The sequence below is a fragment of the Miscanthus floridulus genome, chromosome 11, assembly GCF_019320115.1.
Source record: "Miscanthus floridulus cultivar M001 chromosome 11, ASM1932011v1, whole genome shotgun sequence".
Taxonomy (NCBI): Eukaryota; Viridiplantae; Streptophyta; class Magnoliopsida; order Poales; family Poaceae; genus Miscanthus; species Miscanthus floridulus.
The window spans coordinates 85,554,775-85,578,521 of NC_089590.1; the positions used below are offsets into that span (position 1 = coordinate 85,554,775).

The window sequence follows — 23,747 nt, forward strand, 5'->3', positions numbered from 1 at the left end:
ACTGTTATCTTTTTATGATAACAACAATATATATAGGGGTTTCCTTTATGCTGGTTTTCACTATCACGGAGGTGGACGGTTAATATGCAAAATTATGATCTACTTTACATTAGTTTTTTCAATGACGCGAGTGAGTAATTTTAGATTAAGGTTATTTTGTGTTATTTTTTTAAAACAATGACGTGTATGATAATAGTTGAATATAGATTTATGACCTAGTTTAGTCTATTTTCATAAATTCATAAAGGCAACGTTGCAAACATTTTAGCGAATTGAGCATAAGTTTCTTGTGGTAGAACCTACCACTTGTGTTATGAGTTCTCGACTTGACACAACTACACAAGCACACACATTTTCCTCTCGTCTAGATAATGACTAGAGTATACCAAGCTAGTAATGGTTATATTTTTTTTGTGAGAATCTTTGCAGTTTACCTTTTCCCCCCTCGCATATTCTTGTAGAATGGGCGTGAAGTACTTTCGGTGTGTAATTAGTAACAGTAGATAAGATAGTAAGATAAGACGGTAGTGGGCTAGTGGTCAGTTAAACGATGAGGATAAGCTCCAGGCCTGTTCGCTTGTCTTATGAACTATACTATTTCAGTGAACGAACAGGGTTTTTCTTTTCCAACAAATTAACAAACAGTGCTTTCACTCATGGCTTTTCAGCAAAGCGAACAGAGCCGTAGTCTTCGCCCTGTTCGTTTGGACTTGTTTGGCTTATAAGCCGTACTTTTTCATCCAACGAACATTATTTTTGTCTCACACCAAATTAGCTAATAGTACTTTCAGCCATGATTTATCAGTCAAAAAAGCCCAAACAAACATGGCGTTGGAGATGATCGTCTTGACGCACAAGAGTCGAAGAGTACGACGAGGCACAAGAAACATGTTACGAGTATAGCAGTATCGCTATCTGCAAACTGTGTAGCAGCCGACGACGGCGATGGCATGCGGCGGGAAAAGACCCTCGTACGTCGCCAGCTGCTCCAATCAACCCATCGTCACCTGCTAACTGAATCCGGCGGCCGGTCAGCGATCACTGTCACGGCGCGTCTGTGGCTGGTATATATGCAGATGCATTTGTCTTCGATATATGCCTCGTTCGCTTGATGATTTGTCGTGAGAAAAATATTTTTCGTTGGTCGAAAAGATACGGTTTATAAGCCAAGTGAACGAGACGATATATAAAGACGTACGTACGTACAGTTTGATGATCTGATCAGTGGTGGTCAGCTTCCAAACTTCCAACCCCCGGTTCGTCCTGTCCTGTCCTTTTGTGCCGTTGTGCGTGGTTCATGCGCCTCCGTCTCCGCCTCCGTTCCGGTGGTCACACTCACACAATCGAACAACTTGCTGATGACCAACTGGCAACTGCCGATGCCGATGCGGATTGAATCGTCTGCCGGCCCTCTTGCGGTCTGCGGAGTATACGTGTGCTAGTTAGAAGCAGCTGCCAAGCTGTCTTGGATGGAGTAGATCGCAGTTCGCAGGCACTACTAATGAGCTGGTGTACTACTTGCTCTAATTAATTAGGCTGGTTTCACTTATAAGTTACGACTGTACCGTTGGTTGGTTTGGTGTGAAAGAAAAATAATGTTCGTTGGCTAATAAGTTATGACTTATAAGCCAAATACGACCCAGCGAACATGCTGATAATCATGCATGTTTTCGGAATCTCTTGTTCCTCAGTTTGCTCCTCGGTAACCGTGATCTGATTGCGTAGTCCGATCGATCGTCGATCGCTGGATATGTGTATGTATAGCAAATTGTTGAGGGGATGGATGGTGAACCACCTCTGCAGACTGCGCAGTCCACGTACTGTATGTGTCAACTTACTAGCCTGGTTTATCGGCCATTAAACATTATCTTTCTCTCGTAACAAATCAGTTTCTATCGGCCACATAAACCATCAATGTCACCTGATCGTGCTTGTCCATTACGTACAATTCACACAACTACACAAGCGGTCCGCGGGTGAAATCAAAGCGGGCAAGCGGCCTTAAAGTTTACAGCGCGCGAACAGAGGTAGATCCCGTGCGTGCAAACTGCAAACAGATCGAGGTAGATCTATCCTGTGTACGTACGTTCGTCCAGGTCCATGTCCATCTACCCGCTACACTAGTAGTACTACTTGTATTCAGGAGATGCATGCCAACAAAGAGTACAGTACTGTGCCTTGTTATGAGGCAGGCACACGCACAGCCCTTTATCCCTTGCAGAAGAGTACCAGCCCTGCCCCGAGTAGTGATCCAGTGGCACGCACCCGTTTTTTCTGGCCTAATTAATAGTTATTATGGTGCAGCGCATCTGGCACGGCAAAGGCAAACAACTACAGCGGCCGCTGTGGCCTGTGTCAGTAGTTACCACCAGGCACGGGCATGCACCTGGCACGCTATGCAGATGCAGCCCAACAAAAGACAAAAAAGAAACTCTACGAACAATAGCACTGTACTACTTTAATTGTCTAGCCTATCAGCGACTAGGACTAGAGACAGGGTACTGCTGCTCGAGTAATTACCCGGGATTAGTAGAATGTTGGAATCGCCAGCAGCACTTGTGCGTTGTGTGTTGGAGACAGGCAGGGTACTGCTGCTCGGCTTGTGGGGTCTAGCTTGCACCCGTATGACCTCCGATCCGATCCCACTCGTAAATACAATCTCGGGCTGGGCAACCCGTATGTTGGAATGCGCGAGTGAGCGCAGTCGTTCGCATCGCGGCCGCTTTCGGCCGGCGTACGTACGGGCACGGAGCACTGGCTCGCGCTCACGGCCCTGCCGTCACCCATCGCCGTCTCGATCGGGCTCTCGGCGTCATCCCGTCACCCATCGCCGCCGTTGGGTTGAGCTCCCAACCAACTCGCTCCCGAATTTAAAACCGCCACCTCTGCCTGCTGTGTTGGGCTGTGATGCTGATGACCCACCGCCAGGCCGCCAGCCACCAGCATTTACCCCTGCACCGGCCACAGCGGTTCCGGCCCTCGGCTATATATCCGCGGGCCGCAAGCGTCCACCGAGGGGCACATGCATATACGCGCGCGCCGCCAGCCGAGTACAAGCAAGGCAGCATGGTGTTCGAGCAGGAGGAGGTGGCGCCGGGCGCGGTGCACGGGCACCGCCTCTCCACGGTGGTGCCGAGCTCGGTGACGGGGGAGGTGGACTACGCGCTGGCGGACGCGGACCTGGCCTTCAAGCTGCACTACCTGCGCGGGGTGTACTACTACCCGCCCGGGGACGTGGCGCGCGGCCTCGCCACCAAGGTGCTCAAGGACCCCATGTTCCCCTGGCTCGACGACTACTTCCCCGTCGCCGGCCGCGTCCGCCGCGCCGAGCAGGAGGCCGCTGGTGGGGAGGGGGACGCCGGGGCGCCGCGCCGGCCCTACATCAAGTGCAACGACTGCGGCGTGCGCATCGTGGAGGCCAAGTGCGACCGCGACATGGACGAGTGGCTCCGCGACGACGCGCCCGACAGGCTCAGGCAGCTCTGCTACGACAAGGTGCTCGGCCCCGAGCTCTTCTTCTCGCCGCTGCTCTACGTCCAGGTACGTGGTAATCTTTTCCACATCTAACCATAATAGTAGTTAATTTGGAGTTGGTGAGCGCGCAAAAGGAGTAAGGCCCCGTTTAGTTTCAAAAAATTTTAGCTTTTTGGCTACTGTAGCACTTTCGTTTTTATGCGGCAAAAATTGTTCAATTATGGACTAATTAGGCTTAAAAGATTCGTCTCACGATTTCTCGGCTAACTGTGTAATTAGTTTTTTTTTTCGTCTACATTTAGTACTCCATGCATGTGCCGCAAGATTTGATGTGACGGGTACTATGCAAAAAATTTTGATTTTTGGCTTCAACTAAACGGGGACTAAATAAATCATGAAAACCCAGCAGTTCAACTAGCATAGACTAGTGCAGAGCTTGAGTGAAAACGTTCTAAATTTGAGTAATCAGTGAGGTTGCTGTCGGAGCTGGAGAAGTGGTCGATTTCTGGCATCGCTGGCTGCCTGATTCCTGGTGAGAAAAGGAGATGCAGCTGTAGCTTTCACTTTTCAGTATGGTTCCGGGCAGTGCAGTTGAGCAAGCTTTTAATTGTGTCCGGCCGTACCTGTTAACCATCAGACATTTATACTACGGCCATGTTTAGATTGCAAATAATTTCAACCTGATGAATAGTAGCACTTTCGTCTTATTTGGTAAATATTATCCAATCGTGGACCAACTAAGCTTAAAAGATTCATCTCGTGATTTCGAACTAAACTGTACAATTAGTTATTTTTTTTACCTACATTTAATGCTCCATGCAAACGGCTAAAAATTGATGTGATGGAGAGAGAATAAAAAAACTTGGAATTTGGAGGTGATCTAAACAAGGCCTACGTACCACTGTCCCGTTGCCAGCTAGAGCTGGTCACCGACTGCAACCCCTCGTCATCTGCCACAACTGTCAACTGTGTAGTGTCTGTTGGCTCGGCTGTCACCACTAATTCAGACTAGACTGCTTGAATCTGCTCAATTCTAGTCTAGCTAAAATCGTGTGGTACTCGTAATTCAAAAAAGAAAAGAAAACAAAACACTTGAAAGATGCGGCGGGTTCGTCGTGAGATTGTCGGATCGGCGTCGAACGAGTAATTGCTCCGCCGGGGGCGGTGGAGGGTGGACGCACCGACGTACCGGCGTTCATTCATCTGCCGCTGGTGTAGTTGAGTAGTTGACGGTAGAAGCGGACGCTGTTTTTTGTTTTTGAATAAACTAGAAGCGGACGCTGTTGTTCTTAGGTTCCGGGAGGAGGTGGCTCACGCGAATCAGGTGGTAAATGGAACTTGAAGCATGTGACGGTGGTTTCATTGGAAATGAGTCTGTGTTCTTGAAGAACCGGATTCAGCCAGATGACTTGAGATGAATGATCTTGTAAAGATGACCAAATATAATAGGAGTACTCCTCGAAATTAACAAATCAATCAGTTTAACCTTTCCCTGTAGTACTGTACCTGGTACTACTGCCACAAGTCTACTACTAGTACATTACTCCATTCAGGAATATAAGGAGATGCCAATAGATCAGCAGCGGTCTTAACTGCACCTTGTCCAACTTTGCTGAAGCAAAGATCAGTACCTTGCCAGGCACAGCCATTTCTATCAACAGTCCTCTGAGAAGTCAGTTCTCATAATACTCACAGCCCTGCAATCAATTCACTCACTCGTAGTACGTACTACCTCTGTACTGGAAAGAAGAGGATGTAACTATAGTACGCCCGTCAACTAAAGTGTTTCACGGAAGTTTTTAAGTAAATAATATTCACATCTATGACTCTAAATCAATTTATTATGAAAATACATTTCGTAATTAATCTAATGATATTTATTTGATATTATAAATATTTATATACTTTTTTTATCTATAATTAGTTAAACTTGGTACACTAAAACATGATACTGTTCAATTGTATTCTTTTGGGACGGATGGAGTACTACCTTACCCTGAGACAAAAACTAATGAAGCCGATCGATGGAAACATCGAGTTCACGAAGCAGGCCTATGTACTTCATCAGTGGAAGTTATTCACTAAACTCCACAAGACCACAACAAATCCCGAGTGAACATGAATGTGCCAGCACTAAACAACCAGCGTAATTTCCCAACCGGAGTAGGGTTCATGGATCGCCGCTCAGTCGGGTGGTGCATTAGGATCTGCCGTTTTCGTGTAGGGCCAATGCGTTGCATTATCGTCGGCATTAGGATCTCACACGTTTCCAAAAAAAAATCATTACCGGCTCCATCCATATACCAATCACCATTTTTTTTTAAAAAGGTGCAGTCACAATCGTGCTTTGCTCGCAGATCACAAACTTCAAATGCGGCGGGCTGGCGCTGGGGTTCAGCTGGGCGCACCTCATCGGCGACGTGCCGTCGGCCGTCACCTGCTTCAACAAGTGGGCGCAGATCCTGAGCGGCAAGAAGCCGGAAGACACCGTCCTCACCCCGCTGAACAACACGGTGCAGGGGCAGTCCCCCGCGGGCGTGACGGCGCCGCGCTCCGTCAAGCAGGTCGGGCCCATCGAGGACCACTGGCTGGTCTCGGCGGGCCGCGACATGGCGTGCTACTCCTTCCACGTCAGCGACGCAGTTCTCAAGAAGCTCCAGCAGCAGCAGAAGGGTCGCCACGACGCGGCCGCTGGCACCTTCGAGCTCGTCTCCGCGCTGGCGTGGCAGACGGTGGCGAAGATCAGGGGCGGCGACGTGGACACCGTGACCGTGGTCAGGACCGGCGCGGCCGCGCGGAGCGGCAAGTCCCTGGCCAACGAGATGACGGTCGGGTACGTGGCGTCGGCGGGGTCGTCGCCGGCGAAGACGGACGTCGCGGAGCTGGCGGCGCTGCTGGCCAAGAACGTGGTCGACGAGACCGCCGCGGTGGCGGCGTTCCAGGGGGACGTCCTCGTGTACGGCGGCGCCAACCTGACGCTCGTGGACATGGAGCAGGTGAACGTGTACGCGCTGGAGATCAAGGGGCTGCGCCCGGTCCACGTGGAGTACGGCATGGACGGCGTCGGCGAGGAAGGCGCCGTGCTGGTGCAGCCCGACGCCGACGGCCGCGGCCGCCTCGTCACGGCGGTGCTGCCCAGGGACGAGATCGACAGCCTCCGCGCCGCGCTCGGTACCGCGCTGCAGGTCGCCTGAGCGCCGCGCCGCGGCGTTCGTCTGAATACTCTAATACGTATGGTAGTATGGTGATGGCTACCTGCTCGTCGTTCGGTTTGGCGATATCAGATACCGCAGCTTAAACAAGTGTAGTAGCGTAATGAGGCGCGCGCGTGTTATCTACCGGTGCGAATGTAGGCTGATGCATGGTCGATTTGCGAAGTTATTTGTTATGTATTGGGTGATGTTTCCTTAATAAATAATTTGCTCGAATAGATCACGCAAAAATGTACCAAGATTTTCACCGAAGACTAGAGACAAATTCATCCTGTTCGCTTGAGCTTATTCAGAATTACTTTTCAGCCATGAAACAGTGTTTTTCTCTCACAATATTTTAGCATAAGCATCGGCATAAGTCAAATTTCAGCATCAGCGAACAGGGTGAAAAATAATAGTTTGAGACAGCATAATCTTGGGTGTTCTCACAAAGATTTTGCTTGCTTGGATGTTGGTTAAAGTTCAGGTTCCTGAGTTTCAGAAGCATGTCGTGTTTACTCTGGCAGACAGTTTGTTGTCGCTTGAAATTCGTGAGTTACCCTGCGGTAAATATTTGAGTACAGTTTGTTACTTGGGCCGATAATTTCAGAAGCATATATGATTTTTTTACCTGGTGGTTGTACTTCCACTAGCTTGATGTCCTGGCGTCTGGCGACCTGCAAACTGCGACACTGAATCACAGATGTTGGTTACTGACAACTGGTGGGTGCACTACAGCTCAAATTCAATGACTTTTCTAGTCCATATAATCAAAATTTAAAAGTTCATGGGCCATTGACGAAGTCCGATTTGGAATTTCTAGACTAAAATGTAAAATCATGTTCTATCTTACGGTGTCTAATTTGAAATTATTTAAATCTTGTATGGTCTCCTTTTGATGTTTATTTGCTAGAAATGCTCTCGCTATCTATTAGACCCGAGCATAAAAGGCCCTTTTTCGTTCAAAGTATTTTGCCCATGAACATCACACCGCTCGTGCCGGTCGGGCTTTTTGGTTTGAGCCTGAGTTTGGACAGGCCGTCCTCTAGATTTTTGTGTGAAAGTAATTGAAATAAATACATGGGGTCAACTTAGATTGTAAGTTTTTAATTGCATGTTTTCTATCGTTTTTTTTAGTAAAGTCTAACTAATCTCTGAACTATTAATGTAGTTCGATTTACGCCCATCGTATCAGCCAAACCGTTTTCAAAACCGCATATTGAGTTAATTTGAATGGTTTCAAAAGTTAAAGGAAGTCAAAACACCAGTTTTGTGATTAGGAGAGACAAATCAGACTTCAGCGAAAATTTGGAAAGTTAAGTTAATCCATAAACACCGATTTGGGCCGGTCTAGAAACAAATGGCCCATCTCACCCAATTTGGTGGCATCGTCAATTCCATATTACATTTTAAAAAGTACTAAGCCACTAAGCCCAGCCCAAGTTCAGATAACCCCTCCTTCCTACAAAACCAAAGCAAGGCAAACGCACTCCGGCTCTCGCTTCGCCGACTCCCAAACCCTAGCCTCGCTTGTTGCGGCGGCGGCGGAGATGGCGAAGTCTCTGCGATCCAAGCGGGAGAAGCGGCTGCGGACGTTGCGCCGGGAGATAGCGGAGCCCTTCTACGACAAGAAGGAGGCCGCCAAGCTCGCGGCGCAGGCCGCTGCCCTTGCTGCTCCCCCGCTCCAGGTCCGCGGGCCCCCGCCGTCCCAGGATGCCGGCAGCTCCCGCGGCGCTAGCTCGGCCTCGGCTATGGGTGAGCGCTATAAAACTTTTATGTTTCACCAGCCGCCATGGATTGCCTCCTGTAGTTTCAGGTGGAATTGGAATTCCTCCACGCGCCTTGTGTTCTAGCTGTTCATTCACGGTTCAGTTTGTTATCAGTTAAAACACTATGGTTAGTGTCCACTGGGTGATTTCCTATCCGGAGCTGCGTCTGTATTCTGTACTACTAACTGTGGGAGCTGTGAATTTGATCTCGATGACAATTATTTAAGCTGTCTGGATCGAAGCATGCAGTAACAATCATAATAACACATTAGCTCTCTCAAAAAAAGAAAGAAGTATCTTAATAGTTTAGTCCTGGAATACAAACTTAATATACCTTTGCAAATTGCGTGCCATCAGGCTTAGATCTTTTTGTTATTTGGAGAGGCTTTGGTATTCTACTACGAGTTGCAACCTTATTGTACATTTGATTGATTAGCTTGGTCTGGGTTTGGATTGGCCTGATTGTAAAGATCTATGGGTAAGCTGCCATATATAAATTTGCAGTTAAGCCCTGATATGTGTGCCATCTTAGTACATACCTTGTTGCTACCACTTGGATTGGATGATGTGAACCATATTGAGAAAGAAAAATCATAAATCGTACCTATTTCAAAAACTGGCAACTATTGAATTGATATTTAGTTCTCATATTTAGAAATCTGGTGACCTTAGTAGTTAGCACGTGTCTGAAAAGGAACTAAGAAGTTCTATGATGTTTTGCATGGACGGTGCTGGTTACCATAATCTTGCAACCTTTTGAACTTGGGGATGCCATTTAGCAAAATTCAAATGCTTGATTAAATAACATGCAAATCGTTTTTGGACTTGGCTTTCTGTTATGAATGCCTGTCAATGTATACTGAGGCACCCAATTCATCAGTAAACATATAGCAAGTTAACCCTATGTGGATCCTGTTGTTTTCTCTTCCTGCAACTTCACTTGCACCTTATCTTGTTTTTCCCCAACTGATGTGTTCTGTGCTCTCATGATTCATGAATACAGATGTGGAGATGTCTGACGAAGGGAACAACAGGTCTAAAACCTTGTTGAAGCCACTTGGCACCATTAGCAAGAAGAAGGTACAGCTTCATTTGAAGATCAAGAAAGACAAGAGAAAAGCTAGGAAGAAGGGGAAGTTTTCTTTTAAGAAGTAGAGGCGTAAAAGCCTATTGTCTTATAAATCATGCTGTGTTTTGTTTCCAGTTTGAACAATCAATGTAACGACAGTCATGTGCACCTAAGTCCATTCTTGGGTCGCCTACTAATATGTTGAAATGAGTATGAAAAATGATAGCGGTGACCTACCAGCTGTTTCTGTTTCGTGGGTATAAATGTCAAGTACTGAAATTGCTGAGGTTTTGCTTCATTTTCACATGGTATTGTGGTGAACTGTTTCGAGTTGCTGATTAGGCATGTGTAGTATGGTAACAATGGAGGTGTTTCAAAAGCTGATAAAGTTGATAATAGTTGAACCTCTACCTTCATGCCATTTTAGGACTGCATATTCTTGCCTTGCATCTGATGTTTATTGTTAGAAACTTCTCCCAAGCTATTCATCCCCAAAGAACCATGTTCTCATCGGCTTATCGCCCATGTTTGGAACCAATGTCGAGCAGTTAGGGAGCATATGAATTGTCATTTGGTGTCACCCATATGGATATGGGGCTGCCACAGGAGCTGATAAAATTATTACAAGTCCACTGGTGCTCACGTAGTCATGTGCACATCATCCTGTTCGTGAAACAAGAAGATCGCAGTTGACTTCGCGTTCGCTAACATCATGTGTGCGGTACTAAACCGGAGGACGAGTACTGGGCCGGATTTTTTGTAGCATGTTTCAAGAACTAATGTTGATTCTCTGTAATACTTCTATGTTATTTGATCAGTGACCTGACGGCCTTTTGAGTCGGTCTTCATTTGAAATCGTCTTTGCGCATGTAGTTTATCCCACACGCCCAGTTGTCATCATCATCCCCACCCGCTGACTGACCGCAAGAGCTGGATGGTTGGTTGCAATTGCAACCTCACATGTCAGTGTCACCAACGAATTGTTCAAACAAATTATCGCACCATGATGTGCAATGCAAGCGATGTCATTCCTGCCCCTCTTTTTCTTGTGTTGCGAGGGGACACTTTTTTTTTTGGGTTCGCGCGAGCGAAATAAAAGACTTCTTTTGTGGTAAATAATAGACTTCTTAACAAGCTTTTAGAGGTCAACGCAAGGCCATGTACGGCGACATAGCTCAGAAAGATTCAAACTTTTACCGGTCCAGATTTCAGTTTATTAATTTATGCGCAAACTGCCAAAGAATATGCTGTTCCATGAAGATATAATGACATGTCACATGTGCCATCTAGTCTAGTCTAGTACGTACAATATTCCAACAGGAGCCAAAACTTTTTAGTCGGTCTCCTCGCTTCCTCTCTACCACCTTCCTTCGTAAAACACCATATGTCGTCTCCACTAAGTCTCCGCCTCTAACGAACTACAGGATTTGCCAAACCAACACGTACAGAGAGGGCCGGGGTCCCCAAGGAACACGGCGATGGCGCTGCACATCCAAGGCCACGAGAGGAGGCTCACCGCCGTGGCGTGCCTGGTGGTGACCATGGCGAGCCTGGCATCGGCACGGTTCATCGTGGAGAAGAACAGCATCAAGGTGCTGTCCCCGCGCTCGCTGCGCGGCCACCACGAGGCCGCGATCGCCAACTACGGGGTCCCCGACTACGGCGGCACGCTGACCGGCGTGGTGCTGTACCCGGACGCGAAGCTTGCCACGGCCTGCGAGCCGTTCGGCGGGGAGAAGTTCAGGTCCCCGTCGGGGCGTCCCGTGGTCCTGCTCGTGGACCGCGGGGGCTGCTACTTCGCGCTCAAGACGTGGCACGCGCAGGAGGCCGGCGCGGCGGCCGTGCTGGTGGCGGACAGCGCCGACGAGCCGCTGCTGACGATGGACAGCCCCGAGGAGGAGACCCCCGACATGGCGTTCCTCGCCAACATCACGGTGCCATCCGCGCTGGTGTCGAAGCGGTTCGGCGACGCCCTCCGCCGCGCGGCGTCCGACGGGTCCAAGTCCAAGGAGGAGGTGGTGGTGCGTCTGGACTGGCGCGAGTCGATGCCGCACCCCGACGAGCGGGTGGAGTACGAGTTCTGGACCAACAGCAACGACGAGTGCGGCCCCCGGTGCGACGAGCAGGCGGCGTTCGTGCGCGCGTTCCGGGGCCACGCACAGCTGCTGGAGAAGGGCGGCTACGCGCTCTTCACCCCGCACTACATCACCTGGTTCTGCCCCGACGCGTTCCTGGAGACGCCGCAGTGCAAGGCGCAGTGCATCAACCGCGGCCGATACTGCGCGCCCGACCCGGAGGGCGACCTGGGCGCCGGCTACGACGGCAAGGACGTGGTGGTGGAGAACCTCCGGCAGCTCTGCGTGCACCGCGTCGCCAACGCCTCCGGCCGGCCCTGGGTGTGGTGGGACTACGTGACCGACTACCATCTCCGCTGCTCTATGAAGGACCACAAGTACAGCACCGCCTGCGCCGAGGACGTCGTCCAATCGCTTGGTCCGTGCGCGCTCTGACCCTGAAGAGAGTTTTTTTCCCCTCCCTGCTCCGTCGATGGGTTGGAGTGCTGATATGGTTTCGGCGTTGCAGGCTTGCCGATGGACATGATCGTCAAGTGCATGGGGGATCCCGAGGCCGACGCCGAGAACGACGTGCTCAGGACGGAGCAAATTGTTCAGGTTTGTCAGTCTGTCATGCTGATTCTGAAATGGCAAGCATCCATTTCGGCCGGGAGTGGCGTGTTCTTGGTAGCAATTTTGCTCACATGTTTTGCACATTCACAAGCTGATGGTGAGATTTCGGTTCTTGTAGGTCGGGCATGGAGGTCGAGGGGACGTGACGATCTTGCCGACGCTGGTGATCAATAATGTGCAGTATCGAGGTATGGACGTACGAGCCCTCCAGTTTTGATCACAAGATGAGACCATGCTGAACATTTTGGCATTTTCAGGCAAATTGGAAAGCACTGCGGTTCTCAAAGCTATCTGTGCCGGGTTCAAGGAGTCCACTGAACCTCATGTCTGCCTGACGCCCGGTCAGTTACCTCAGCAGATGAAACCACCACATTACACTCGAGCAATTCCTTCAGTTCAGTAATCAGTACTCGTCTCCGATCGCTGAACTCACCTCTGCAATTTCTTCAGGCATGGAAACCGACGAGTGCCTCCACAACAACGGCGGCTGCTGGCGCGACGAGAAAACCAACACCACGGCCTGCAAGGTAGTACTACTCCAGTACCCACCTCTTCCTCCAACGAAGTTCCTTGGTGTGCACAACACTTGAGCGCTACCTGCCTGCCTACTAACCGACTGCGTGCTGGAATGGAAGCAGGACACCTACAGGGGGAGGATCTGCCAGTGCCCTGTGGTGGATGGCGTTCAGTACCAAGGCGACGGGTACACCGACTGCAAAGGTACCAAACATTCCATCAGTATTGCTCACAGCCGTTTCATTCTACCACTGAAGACTGAACTTGACTGGATTTTCGATCTGTCCCCCGTTGCATCATCAGCCGTCGGACCGGGCCGGTGCGCCATGGACAATGGAGGATGCTGGAAGGAGACGAGACAAGGGAAAACTTTCTCTGCCTGCTCGGTAATTCTGCTCAGAATAGCGTTTCCTGTGTTACCTCCTTTGGCGTGATATTCAGACGCTTCTGGCGTGTGCAGGATTCAGAGTTGAGCGGGTGCAAGTGCCCGCCGGGGTTCAAGGGCGACGGCTTCCATTGCCAAGGTATATATGGACTCACCTTGCTCCGATTCCCTGCAAATCTACGCGAGAATTGCACGAGTTGAGCTTGCCTGGCCTGCCTTTACTGATTCCTGTTGGGCATTCCAGACGTCGACGAGTGCCGAGACAAGCTGGCGTGCTCCTGCCCGCACTGCTCGTGCAAGAACACGTGGGGCGGCTTCGACTGCAGGTGCAACAGTGGCATGATCTACATCAACAACGAAGACACCTGCATTGGTGAGCCATCATCAAGAACTTTTCTGTTCCTCCTGCTGCTCCTCTTTCTGTTATTCTTCTTGCTGCCTCTGAAGAGTTAATACTCGGCTTTCAACGTCCAGCCAAGAACATGTCGGCGTTCGGGTGGCTCGTCACCGCACTGGTCCTGTCGTGCGTCGCCGGCGCCGGCATCGCCGGATACCTGTTCTACAAGTTCAGGCTAAGAGTAGGGACCGAACGATCTCTTCCCAAATCCAAATCCAGGCAGACACACAGGTTCTTTCTTTCTTCCTGACCGTGGATTCGCCCCGTGTCTTGTGTTGCAGCGATACATGGACTCGGAGATCATGGCGATCATGGCGCAGTACATGCCCCTGGACAGCCAGCACAACGAGAACCAGCCGCTGAGGACGGAGGAGGCCCAGCAAGCGTAGCTAGGCATGTGACAGCATCTTCAGTTTCACGTGGCTATATCTCACACGATGAGAATGCAGCATAACTAACCTTCTTTCCACACTTGCTGAAGTTATCCAAAGCCATCATCGACGGAGTTTTGAGATATAAAAGTGCCACAGTGTACATGACAGCGGTTCACACAGATCTTGCACGTTCTGCATCTGTTACAGAGAGGTATACACAGGTATAGAGAAAGAAACATAGATTAGATGAGACGTGACAGTTCAGTGGTGTATAAAATTTGAGATCGTGCTGTATGTAGAGTTATAAACTGGAGACTGACGTGCTGTAGAAATACGCTTGCGATGCATATGATATGCTACCATATCAGATCGGTTTGTTTCAAAATTGATTTAGACAGGTCTTGCATTTTTGCAGGTTGTGGGATCTTTTTCAGCATTTCTTCCCCTCACCTCTAAAACTGCACACATATATTAAGCAACCTAAGAGAACCCAATTTTTCCTAACAAAATGGTACTATTGCACAGCATAGTCAAAATTTTCAGCGTACTCAGCTCAAAAATATCACTGTACTATTCTTGAAATTTTAACAGAGCCATCGTCCACAAGACTGCTCTGTTTCCTCTTTCTCGACAAGCTCTGGAAACCGCTGTGTTCATCCACAAACTGTGCGGCCGTTCTTGCTCGCAGTTCTTCAAGAGTCTCTCCTTCCTTTGCCCGCTCAATCACCTGAAGTGGAGGCAGGAAGTTTGATTTAAAAATTATTACGATGCAAAGTAGATTGCAAGCTTGAGGGAGACATGTTCATCAATTACCAGGTGGCGACCATAGAGATGAGTGCTTGCGAGGGCTTGTAGAGCATTCTGGGCCTCTTGTTTTGTGACATATTCGACAAATGCAAAACCTCTGTGACTTCCAAACTTCATAGGCAACCTGAGACTTTTGATCTGCAATTTTTAATGAATTCAAATCAGAAGGTTTCTGGGGAAAAAGAGTAAAATCACTTATCAACAACAACAACAACAACAACAACAAAGCCTTTAAGTCCCAAACAAGTTGGGGAAAAAGAAGCAATCACTTATCAACTTGAAACTAATGTTTTTTTTTTCTGTTGGTCAAGGAGAACTGAAAAGACAAACTTGACTAATATTCAACAAAATTTAACCTCATTAACTACCAGTCTGCCATTGGTCCCAAGTTGGCACTCCCTCTAAATTCAGACGAAAAAAGAGGACGCTGACCTGGCCAAACGGACTAAATAACTGCCTCAAGTCCTTCTCAGTTGCTTCAAATGCTACATTACGCACAAGCAGTTTTGTTGAACTTTTATCCTTGCCATTCTTCTTTGCAGCTTGACCATCTTTCTTCCCATGACACAGTTGCAAGATCAAAGCATGTCCATCCAGAACCGTTCCCTATGAACCGAAGGAACATTTAGCATGCTGCACATCTATATGAACATTTAACGGAAAGAAGCAAATAAGGGCCTGTTTGGATCTTCTCTAAACTTTAGAGCTAAAGCTCCAAACAGGTGGTCTAAAATTAGCTCTAAACTTTAGCCCACCTCACATTAGAGCTTTAGATCTCAAAAGTGAGCTAAAGAGCTCTAAAGTTTAGAGGGAATCCAAACAGGCCCTAAGGAAAACAGAAGAGGAGGGATGAGCGCTACCTGTAGATCCTTGCACACACCTGTTGTAGTTTCAACAGAGTCAAACTCAACGAAACCAAATCCCATTGAAACAGTCTTGCCCTTCTTAACATGCTTCTTCACCTAAAGACAGACAAAGAAAATGGATAAAGCAGTATGCTGCAAGATGCACCTGATATCCATAATAAGAGCACGTCCAATAATCCATACCGTTGCACTTTTAAGACTGCCACTCTTTAGCTTTGTACTGAAATGCTGCTTCAACAATTCATCTGTTGTCTTGAAATTTAAGTTCTTGACAAACACAGATCGTGACTGCAATGAATAATGGTATCTTTTAAGAACAGAAATTGACTCCAATAAGCAACTAAATAATTTTAATCAATCTTGGAATGCAGCAATTCATATGCAAAAACAGGTGCGTACTTGGGAACACAAGTTTTTGTCATAGGAAACCCTAGTGCCATATGAATATAATAAAGAGGGCCAAGCATACGAGTAAAAATGATATTCATGCAAAGAAGTTGAAGTTTCAAACCTCCACCCTATCTGGATCAATCTCTTCAGCGCTTACTCCTTCGACAGTTTGCTCTATATTAGATTTAGTAACAATACGCTCGCCAACTTCATTCTTTTCTTCCTCATCCACCGGAGCTGAGGTAGGAGATAATATGTTTTCAGGTGCCCACTCCAAATACAGAGGAGTATCCCTGCACCACAAAAGTTTAAGATACAGAACATGCATTTGTGAAAATAAAAAACAATCTAGCAAGCTACCAAATAACATGACATAACCATAAGCAAGAACCAATTTATCACAGCAATTTATCTTAGCTAAATAAAGTAGTCAATTAAATCAAGCAAATGTTATATAAATAACAGTAGATACACCAATTGCCAAGAGAATTGGAGCTGGTACATCTTCATAGAGGGAAAAAGAACCAAGCTTGCAAATGCAAAAGTTTGTAAGCTGTAATGGCCACTGAAATAAATAAAAACTAAAACTATTGCAGGAACTTACTTGTATCGCGTATATAGTAATTTTTTGAATGCGTGTCGGGCTTCAGTTGCTTCAACAAAGACTACCTGATACACCAAAATGTAATACAAGATAAATACATTCGAGGGGCAATATTTGTGCAATTCAAACACTCTTGTGAAAAGTGACAGAAGTTAGAAAAAAAAAGAAGTCAAGTACAGTAAAAACATAAGGTGCCGCAATATACAAAAACAGCTGGATAACACAATTGGAATATACTAACATACCAAGGCAAATACTCTTGTTGGAGGTAGAATGATTTTATCCAAACTACCATGTTTCTGAAACATTGCTGTGAGTTCTTCCTCAGTAGAATTAAATGGCAAGTTCTTTACTAATATCACATGATTGCTTCTTTTGAACTTCTCGTTTCTTTTAGAAGCAAGTTCTTCCAATGCAGCAACATTAACTCCAGACCTTGATAGAAATTTCTTAGTCTCTGCAATGACATGTGTCTCACCAAGAGCAATACGAACAGCAAGGTCATCCGCTTCTCTATCAAGTAACTCACTCTTACTGATACCATTCTTCCTTGCAATGTTTTCAACAACCTAAGCAGGAAAGCAAAGCCCAATCATTAGACATACTTGACAAGATCATGTGGGTCAGTATCTATATACATTATCTCAGAAACATATCAGAGGAGTATCGAGCTGACACTGGACACAGACAAAAAAACTGTTAATGTCAAAGATAGGAGGGAACCATACAGTATCTTGACGCATATAAAAGCTGTTCCATGCTCTCGTATCCCCACTGATCTCAGAAGCTTTCTTTTGTTCCAACCTTTTCTGCTTGAGACTCATTTTCTCGACAACAGTTTCATGATTAGACCTTGACAATTCAATAGCAAATCAGTAAAAACTATAGGTGTAACTAATCTAACAAGTAACAACACAAACAGAACTTTATTTTCTTACTCCAACTTATTATTATTTAGCGGTTTAGCAGCCTTAACACGTAACACTCGGCCCTGAAAGCTTGAGTTATCTAGTTCATCAAGTGCCCTGCCAAAAATAACAGTTCAATATTAGGTAGGTATATGATGGTCAATGTACCATCAAGCAAGCAAGCAATGCAAGCATGGAAAATAAGACATGTCTCAGCCAACTTCTTGCTCACATATTGATAACTGTTCAGTAACTAGGATGTGTATGAAACCTGCACGTGTAGTCTTAAAGAGGATAGGTCCTAGATTCAATTATGTCCCAAAACTCACAAAATTGCATTTCTTTGGTGTGATTGTGTCTCAAATTATGATTAAAATATTCACTATTGAATTGGATATGTATCTAATGTAGGAGAAGTTTGAGACATCGTTCAACTTGTGCCTTCAAATTGTTAACATCTCTTAGTAATTATTTAGGGACAAGTATGAACTATGTGCAGGAGAATAAAAAGTAAAACAAATTTGAGCCAAGTATGGTGAATTATGTCTTAAATAATAAATAAGGATATCCAAAGGAAGACTGTCACATTGCAAGAAAGCTCCCTGTCGCAAGTCCTAGCTCCTAAAGTTCACAATTGTACATTGAAATTATAAATCCGTACCTGACTGCTGAGTCCGGAAGGCTAAAAAGCACATAGCCTCTACCAGTTGAGAGCTTTGTGGTTTTATCGACAACAATATGTGCCTGTTCCACATCACCATATTGGCGGCACAGCTCCAGTAAATCATCTTCACTGAGAAAATAAGCAACAATAAAAAAAAGAAAACTATGCAGCTGTATCATTAATATACAAAAACAACATACAAAACGCTGATCCAAGGTAACATGACCAGGCAACAGCAACATACCCGGTTGCATATGGAAGGTTGCAGATATATAGACGACCAGTCTCCAGGGCCAACTTCTTTTCATCAGTAATTGGAGCACCATTTTCATCTTCCTTTTCTTGATCTTCACGAATTTCAGTTTCTCTTCGTCTGCCATCAAGGTCTTCACTCTCTTTGTTGTCAAGATCTTCCATCTCTTGCAAGTCGGTATTCTCCACAAGAGTGTCCTTGTCCACAACGTTTTTCTTGTCCAGATTGCCCTTCAGATCCGCCAACTGGTTATCAGCATCTTGTGATTCATCTGACGAGTCTTCATCGTCAGTGGTGGTATTTGACTGGTCACCAGAACCTTCATCATCTGATTCAGAATCTGACCAATTTTTCTTCACTTTACTCTTGAAGAAATCTGCATCAGTCATATTCTTGTCTTGTTTATTCTCTGTCCGTAGCTCCTCCGAAGCATTTTTGGAAGACGGATCATTTGCCATTTCCTCATCAGAGGCGTCTTCAGAAGATGAATCATTCTCAGAGGCTGGAACATTTTTGAGAGGTCCCTTAGATTCTTTAGTGGCTACTACGCTATCTTTTGCAGCGGTGTCAAGAGTAGCAGCTGTATCATTCGCCCACATCTTGGCTTTAGAACGGGGCTGCATAGCTTCAAGGAACTCCAGGAACTTGGGATCATTGGCTACACTGCCTTTAGAACCACTAGCATGAGCCGATGTTCCTTGGGCCTTGGAACCTTTTGGCAGTGCATCAACAACTCCAGCATTATTCTTGTCTTTACTACCATATTCTGGCTTCTTCAAAGAATGGCGGCTCCAGGGGCGAGGAGCATCAGGGTCACCAATCTTTCGGGCAACCTGCCAAATAACATGACAGATGTAAGGTACGGACATCATCGCTGTCCAATTCAATCTCGTACAGACAATTCACCAAACTGTTAGCACGGCATCGAGGAGAAAATTTGTTGAAAACGATTAGAAAGGAAAGTACCTCGCAGGTGATCTTACAAGTGTCAATGTATGTATTGTTGAAATACTTGAGTGCCTCCTCTGCCTCTTCATTGGTTCTGTAACCAATGAATGCAAATTGCCGACTCTTGCCATCCCTGCCCAAAAGCGAAAGCTCAATTTTGAAGCAGATTCTTTCCACTAAAATATAATTCATTCGGGTAAGGGAGACGAGAGAAGGCGGCATCCCACTTCGCCTCCTACACTAACCAAGTAAGAGAGCAAACATAGTTCGTTGCTCAGCTTGCTTACTTTGTTCGGATGACCTTGGCGTCGGTGACCTCGCCCTTCCGCGAGAACACCTCCCGCAGGCGCCTCTCGTCAGCGCCCTTGGGCAGGTTCTTCACGCACAGCCGCGACGACATGCTCGCTAGGGTTGCTCACCGCCAGGAAACGACGAGCTAGATGGATCTCCGCCCAGCTTCTCTCGGCTTCGGCCAAAGGAGAGCGACTGGATGGCTGGCCTTCCCGCGATTCCCGCCACCGGCAACAGGTCGCCAATAAGCCCCAGAGGAGTTGTGGCGGCGGCGACGCGACGGTGGAGACGTCGCCCTCCGTGACTGCTCCCTGCAGTCGATGCATATCTGCCGTTCACTGCAATCCAAGGGAGCAGCTGAGCCCAGGCCGCGCTGCACCTCCTTCGCACGCTGCGTAGGCCCAACAACACGGCCTGTTAAGACGTTCTCCTCGCTGAGCCCAGGCGCGGCACCTTCTCCGCACGCAGCAGCGTTTCTTAATTTTGGCGCGGATTCCGCTCCTTTTGGCGCGACAGCGCGAGGAACTGAGGAAGCCGTGAGGACTGAGACGGCGATCATCTGCTGTTGGGCTGCTCGTGCTCAGTTGCCGTTGATACGAGAAATTGGTGAAGTACTCTGCACTCCTAGAGCTTCCTTCTCCGTACTTAGATTTTTCAGTGTCTGAACCGCACGAAGAGTTTATTCTGCAGAGAGCAAGCACTGCACAGGTGATCTTAATGCTGATTACTAGTAAAAGGAGATGGGGGGGATGGGGGTGCTTTTTGCAGCATGGACAACAAAGGCCATGTCCATGTGATGATTCATTTCTTTTGCAAGTCTGTACGAATGCTAGCTTGCGTAGTTCTTTACAGGTGCTTGGTTAATGCATGCATAGATGATCTATCTATTGTTTCTGGTTCTTGGTTGCACAAGCAGTCTAGACCCATGATTTGAACAAGTAGTATAACCTTTAAAAATATAAGGCCCTGTCAAGGTTTATAAAAAATATTAGCAACATACATACCTTCAAATTAGTTTATTATTATAAAAATAGATTCAACGACCTATCTAAGGCCCCGTTTGGCACGGCTCGCACCGGCTCATCCGACGAAAACACTGTAGCAGCACTGTAGTAAAAGCCAGTTTTCTCTCTCCTCCCCTCCCCCTCTCACTGACGCCGTCACTGTTCATCAAAGCCGCACAAGACAGTTTCCTGGCTTCTCCCCGCGCGCTACAGTGTTTTTGCTACAGTGAGAGAGAAAAGTAGGAGAGAGAAAACCGGCCTTTTGCTACAGTGTTGCTACAGTGTTTTTGTCAGATAAGCCGAAGCCGGTTGAAGCTGTCCCAAACGGGACCTAAGTGACACTAACTATATATTATAAATATCAATTTGGTACGTTTGATTTTTTAGTAAGTGACGAGGACGATAGTTAAAAAAGGATAAAGGAAGTATTGTAGCAAATTAAAAGGAGGTTTCTTTTCCATATTATATCCCATGGTTGCGGCTGTGTCAAAAGAGAAAATTGAAGAAAAAGGGTACGCTGACTTGTGTTCATTTTAAGATGCATGAACATATCCATGTTTGGTGTATTCTACTGTAGGGATGAAAACGGTACGGAAATATTTCGAACCGAACCGCATTGTTTTCTACATTTGAACTGATCGATTTCGCATTTTCGGACAAATTCGAATTCGGTTCGAAATTCGGACTATCAAATTCGAAAACGGAATGAAAATGGTTTAACTTTTTTCCGACCGTTTTCTACTTTTCTGCATTTAATTCAGAGTGTACCGTTTTCTAAATTCGGTTTAAACCGAATTTGGTCCACTACACAGTACGCACAGCACAGTCCACAAAGCCCACTCTACAGCCTAGCCCAATGACAACCCTAATCTCCTTAGTCCTCCCCTCCTCCAACTCCTTCCTGGACCCTATCCCTCCCTGGCTCCCTGCCGGCGCCCCTAATCCCTCCGTATCCCCTATCCACGCCGCGCAGCACAAGTGGCGACGGGCGACGCGATCGCGAGTCCGCGACGGCCGCGCCTCCACCCAACCCCACCGGTCGCCCGCGTCCCCAGCCCGCCAGCGCCACCGCCCGCCACCCAGCCACGAGGCAGCGCCGCCACCCCGGCCATCGATGACACCCACTGGAGCTAGAGAAGGGGATTCTGCTCCTAGAACGAAGATCCAGGGCAAGTCCAAGACCAAGAGCGTGCGCCACCTTCTAGCGCCGCCGGCAGCATCGGCAGCGACATCGGCACCGATAGCAACGGCTTCTCCAGCAGTAGGTACTAATTTGGGACCGATTGCTTGATTATTGCTTTTGCTATTTGTAGGGGACCGTGACGCCTAAGACTGTGGTGAATTAGGCAATTTAAAATTCTAACTCTAAACTATAGCCTCTTTTTCTAACCTTAGCAAAACATATGCAAAGATAAACTATCTAAATGTGCAACTACGGTTTTGCTAATGTGTTGCTATCTCTACCGCAAAAGGAGTAATACAATCAATGTAAATGCGGAAGCTAAAGAGCAAGGTAGAGATATGCAAACTCCCGTCGACGACTCCGGTATTTTTACTGAGGTATCGAGAAGCACGCAAGCTTCCCCCTAGTCCTCGTTGAAGCCTCTCGTAAGGAATCCCTCGCAAGGGCCAAGCTCCCGGTCGGGTAACTCCGTGGATAGCCACGGGCCTTCCCCACGCGCAAGTGGGTCTCCGACGTGCCTTCCGGCAAGCCTCTCCCGGATGCTCCCCGCCGTCTTCACTATCAAGCTTCCGGCCAAAACGTCGCGGACCTTGTTCCCTCCGGTACATGATGGCGGCCACACCATAAACGCGGTTGGTGTGATATTGCAAGACTACAAGCCCCTCCGATATACAACAATGGTGTGCGTAAGCACCGAGTGGTAAGAGGTATGCAAACCTCACTAAACACTAGGCCTAAAGCTAGAGCAAGTGCATAAGCGGTGGTCTAATCAACCTAAGCACTTCGCAAAGCACCTACGCTAATCACCTAATAAATCACTAAGAACTATGCAAGTGGAGATCACTAAAATGGTGTATCAACACCCTTGATATGTTTCCTCGGCTCCACTATACCCAAATGGTCGGTTGGGGTCTATTTATAAGCCCCACTGAGAAAGTAGCCGTTGGGGACGAAATCCCGCTTTTCTGCTACTGACCGGACGCTGATCACGTCCTGGTCGAACGCGTCTGGTCATCCCGACCGTTAGAGATGCGATCAACTGATCGGACGCTGCCAGCGTCCGGTCACATGCCATCGGACGCGTTCGGTCACAATTTCACCGCTCTGGAACCTCTCTGTACTCGGTCGGACGCTGTAGTCTTGCGTCCGGTCGATTTGCCACCAGCGTCCGGTCCAGCGTCCGGTCGCTGCTGCTGATGCTTGTTGCTGAGCCTCTTGATCGGAGCGTCCGGTTGCTTTCCTCCAGCGTCTGGTCACCTCTGTGAGCTCATTTCTCTACGATTTTGCATACGGCTTGGTTCCTATCTTCGTGCTTAGACTTTACTTGATGTCTTGGGTCTTCTCTTGTGCTCTTAAGGTCTTGCTTATGGTGTTGATCATCGGATCATCACATCGCCTTTGTCCAAGTTATGTCTTGCACCCTATTGAACTACAGAACAATCACTTGCAAATTCATTAGTCCAATTTAATTGTGTTGGTCATGAAACACCAAAATCCAAAGTAAATGGGTCTAGCCTAGGGTCCATTTTCCTTACACTATTGATGAAGCTTGGCTATTTGGGACCTTTTGCTTGATTATTCGGGACCAGCATGCACTGATTTAGCAATGTTTCACTTGGCTCTTGGTAGGATCAAGGAGTAAAAGGCCTTCATCTCAAAGTATTAGCTCTAGTGGAACTTGTGAAAGTCTAGCTACAGCAGTATCAGTAGCAGCATCAGTGATGGGTTCTTCTGCTCCAAATGTTGACACCAGTTGTAGTGGCAGTGGCACTGGCGCACCAGCAACAACCACAACTCCAGCGACCACAACTCCAATTAATGTCGATGATGATGACCAGGATGACAAGGATGAAGAGCAGGCTCACCTTTCTGGCAAGAGGTTCAAGAAATGCACATCGTCTGTCTAGAAGTATTTTACCAAGAAAAAGAAAGTTGCAGAGGTGGAGGGAAAGCAGTTTGAGCAGCTG

At 47.3% G+C, this 23,747-nt stretch overlaps 4 protein-coding genes across 5 annotated transcripts; 3 read left to right on the forward strand and 1 right to left on the reverse strand.

Annotated features, from left to right (window-relative positions):
• The first annotated feature begins 3,066 nt into the window (after positions 1-3,066).
• LOC136491441 (protein ECERIFERUM 26-like) lies at positions 3,067-6,917 on the forward strand. The gene is made up of 2 exons (XM_066487726.1): positions 3,067-3,540; positions 5,832-6,917. Exons 1-2 carry the CDS (start codon positions 3,067-3,069, stop codon positions 6,666-6,668), a joined length of 1,311 nt encoding a protein of 436 aa, XP_066343823.1. The 3' UTR covers positions 6,669-6,917.
• A 1,226-nt stretch (positions 6,918-8,143) lies between these two features.
• Positions 8,144-9,756, forward strand: LOC136493706 (uncharacterized). Its single transcript, XM_066489829.1, has 2 exons — positions 8,144-8,420; positions 9,438-9,756. The coding sequence occupies exons 1-2, from the start codon at positions 8,216-8,218 to the stop codon at positions 9,587-9,589; spliced, it is 357 nt and encodes a 118-aa protein (XP_066345926.1). The 5' UTR covers positions 8,144-8,215; the 3' UTR covers positions 9,590-9,756.
• Positions 9,757-10,834: 1,078 nt separating this feature from the next.
• On the forward strand, positions 10,835-14,195 carry LOC136491443 (vacuolar-sorting receptor 7-like). The gene is made up of 11 exons (XM_066487728.1): positions 10,835-11,996; positions 12,087-12,175; positions 12,309-12,378; positions 12,448-12,531; positions 12,641-12,717; positions 12,829-12,910; positions 13,010-13,092; positions 13,167-13,230; positions 13,336-13,464; positions 13,566-13,669; positions 13,770-14,195. Exons 1-11 carry the CDS (start codon positions 10,982-10,984, stop codon positions 13,875-13,877), a joined length of 1,905 nt encoding a protein of 634 aa, XP_066343825.1. The 5' UTR covers positions 10,835-10,981; the 3' UTR covers positions 13,878-14,195.
• Positions 14,196-14,294: 99 nt separating this feature from the next.
• LOC136491442 (multiple RNA-binding domain-containing protein 1-like) lies at positions 14,295-19,918 on the reverse strand. 2 transcript variants are annotated; one of them, XM_066487727.1, is made up of 14 exons: positions 19,590-19,915; positions 19,321-19,435; positions 18,346-19,187; positions 18,099-18,230; positions 17,468-17,554; positions 17,258-17,381; positions 16,775-17,098; positions 16,530-16,594; positions 16,047-16,218; positions 15,719-15,823; positions 15,530-15,631; positions 15,102-15,275; positions 14,676-14,807; positions 14,295-14,589 (listed from the first exon to the last, which is right to left on the reverse strand). In XM_066487727.1, exons 1-14 carry the CDS (start codon positions 19,700-19,702, stop codon positions 14,425-14,427), a joined length of 2,652 nt encoding a protein of 883 aa, XP_066343824.1. In that variant the 5' UTR covers positions 19,703-19,915; the 3' UTR covers positions 14,295-14,424. The 2 variants fall into 2 exon arrangements, 1 of the variants encoding a protein (XP_066343824.1); XR_010768038.1 differs by lacking the exon at positions 14,295-14,589 and having other exon boundaries at positions 15,550-15,631; positions 19,590-19,918.
• Between the last annotated feature and the right edge of the window lie 3,829 nt (positions 19,919-23,747).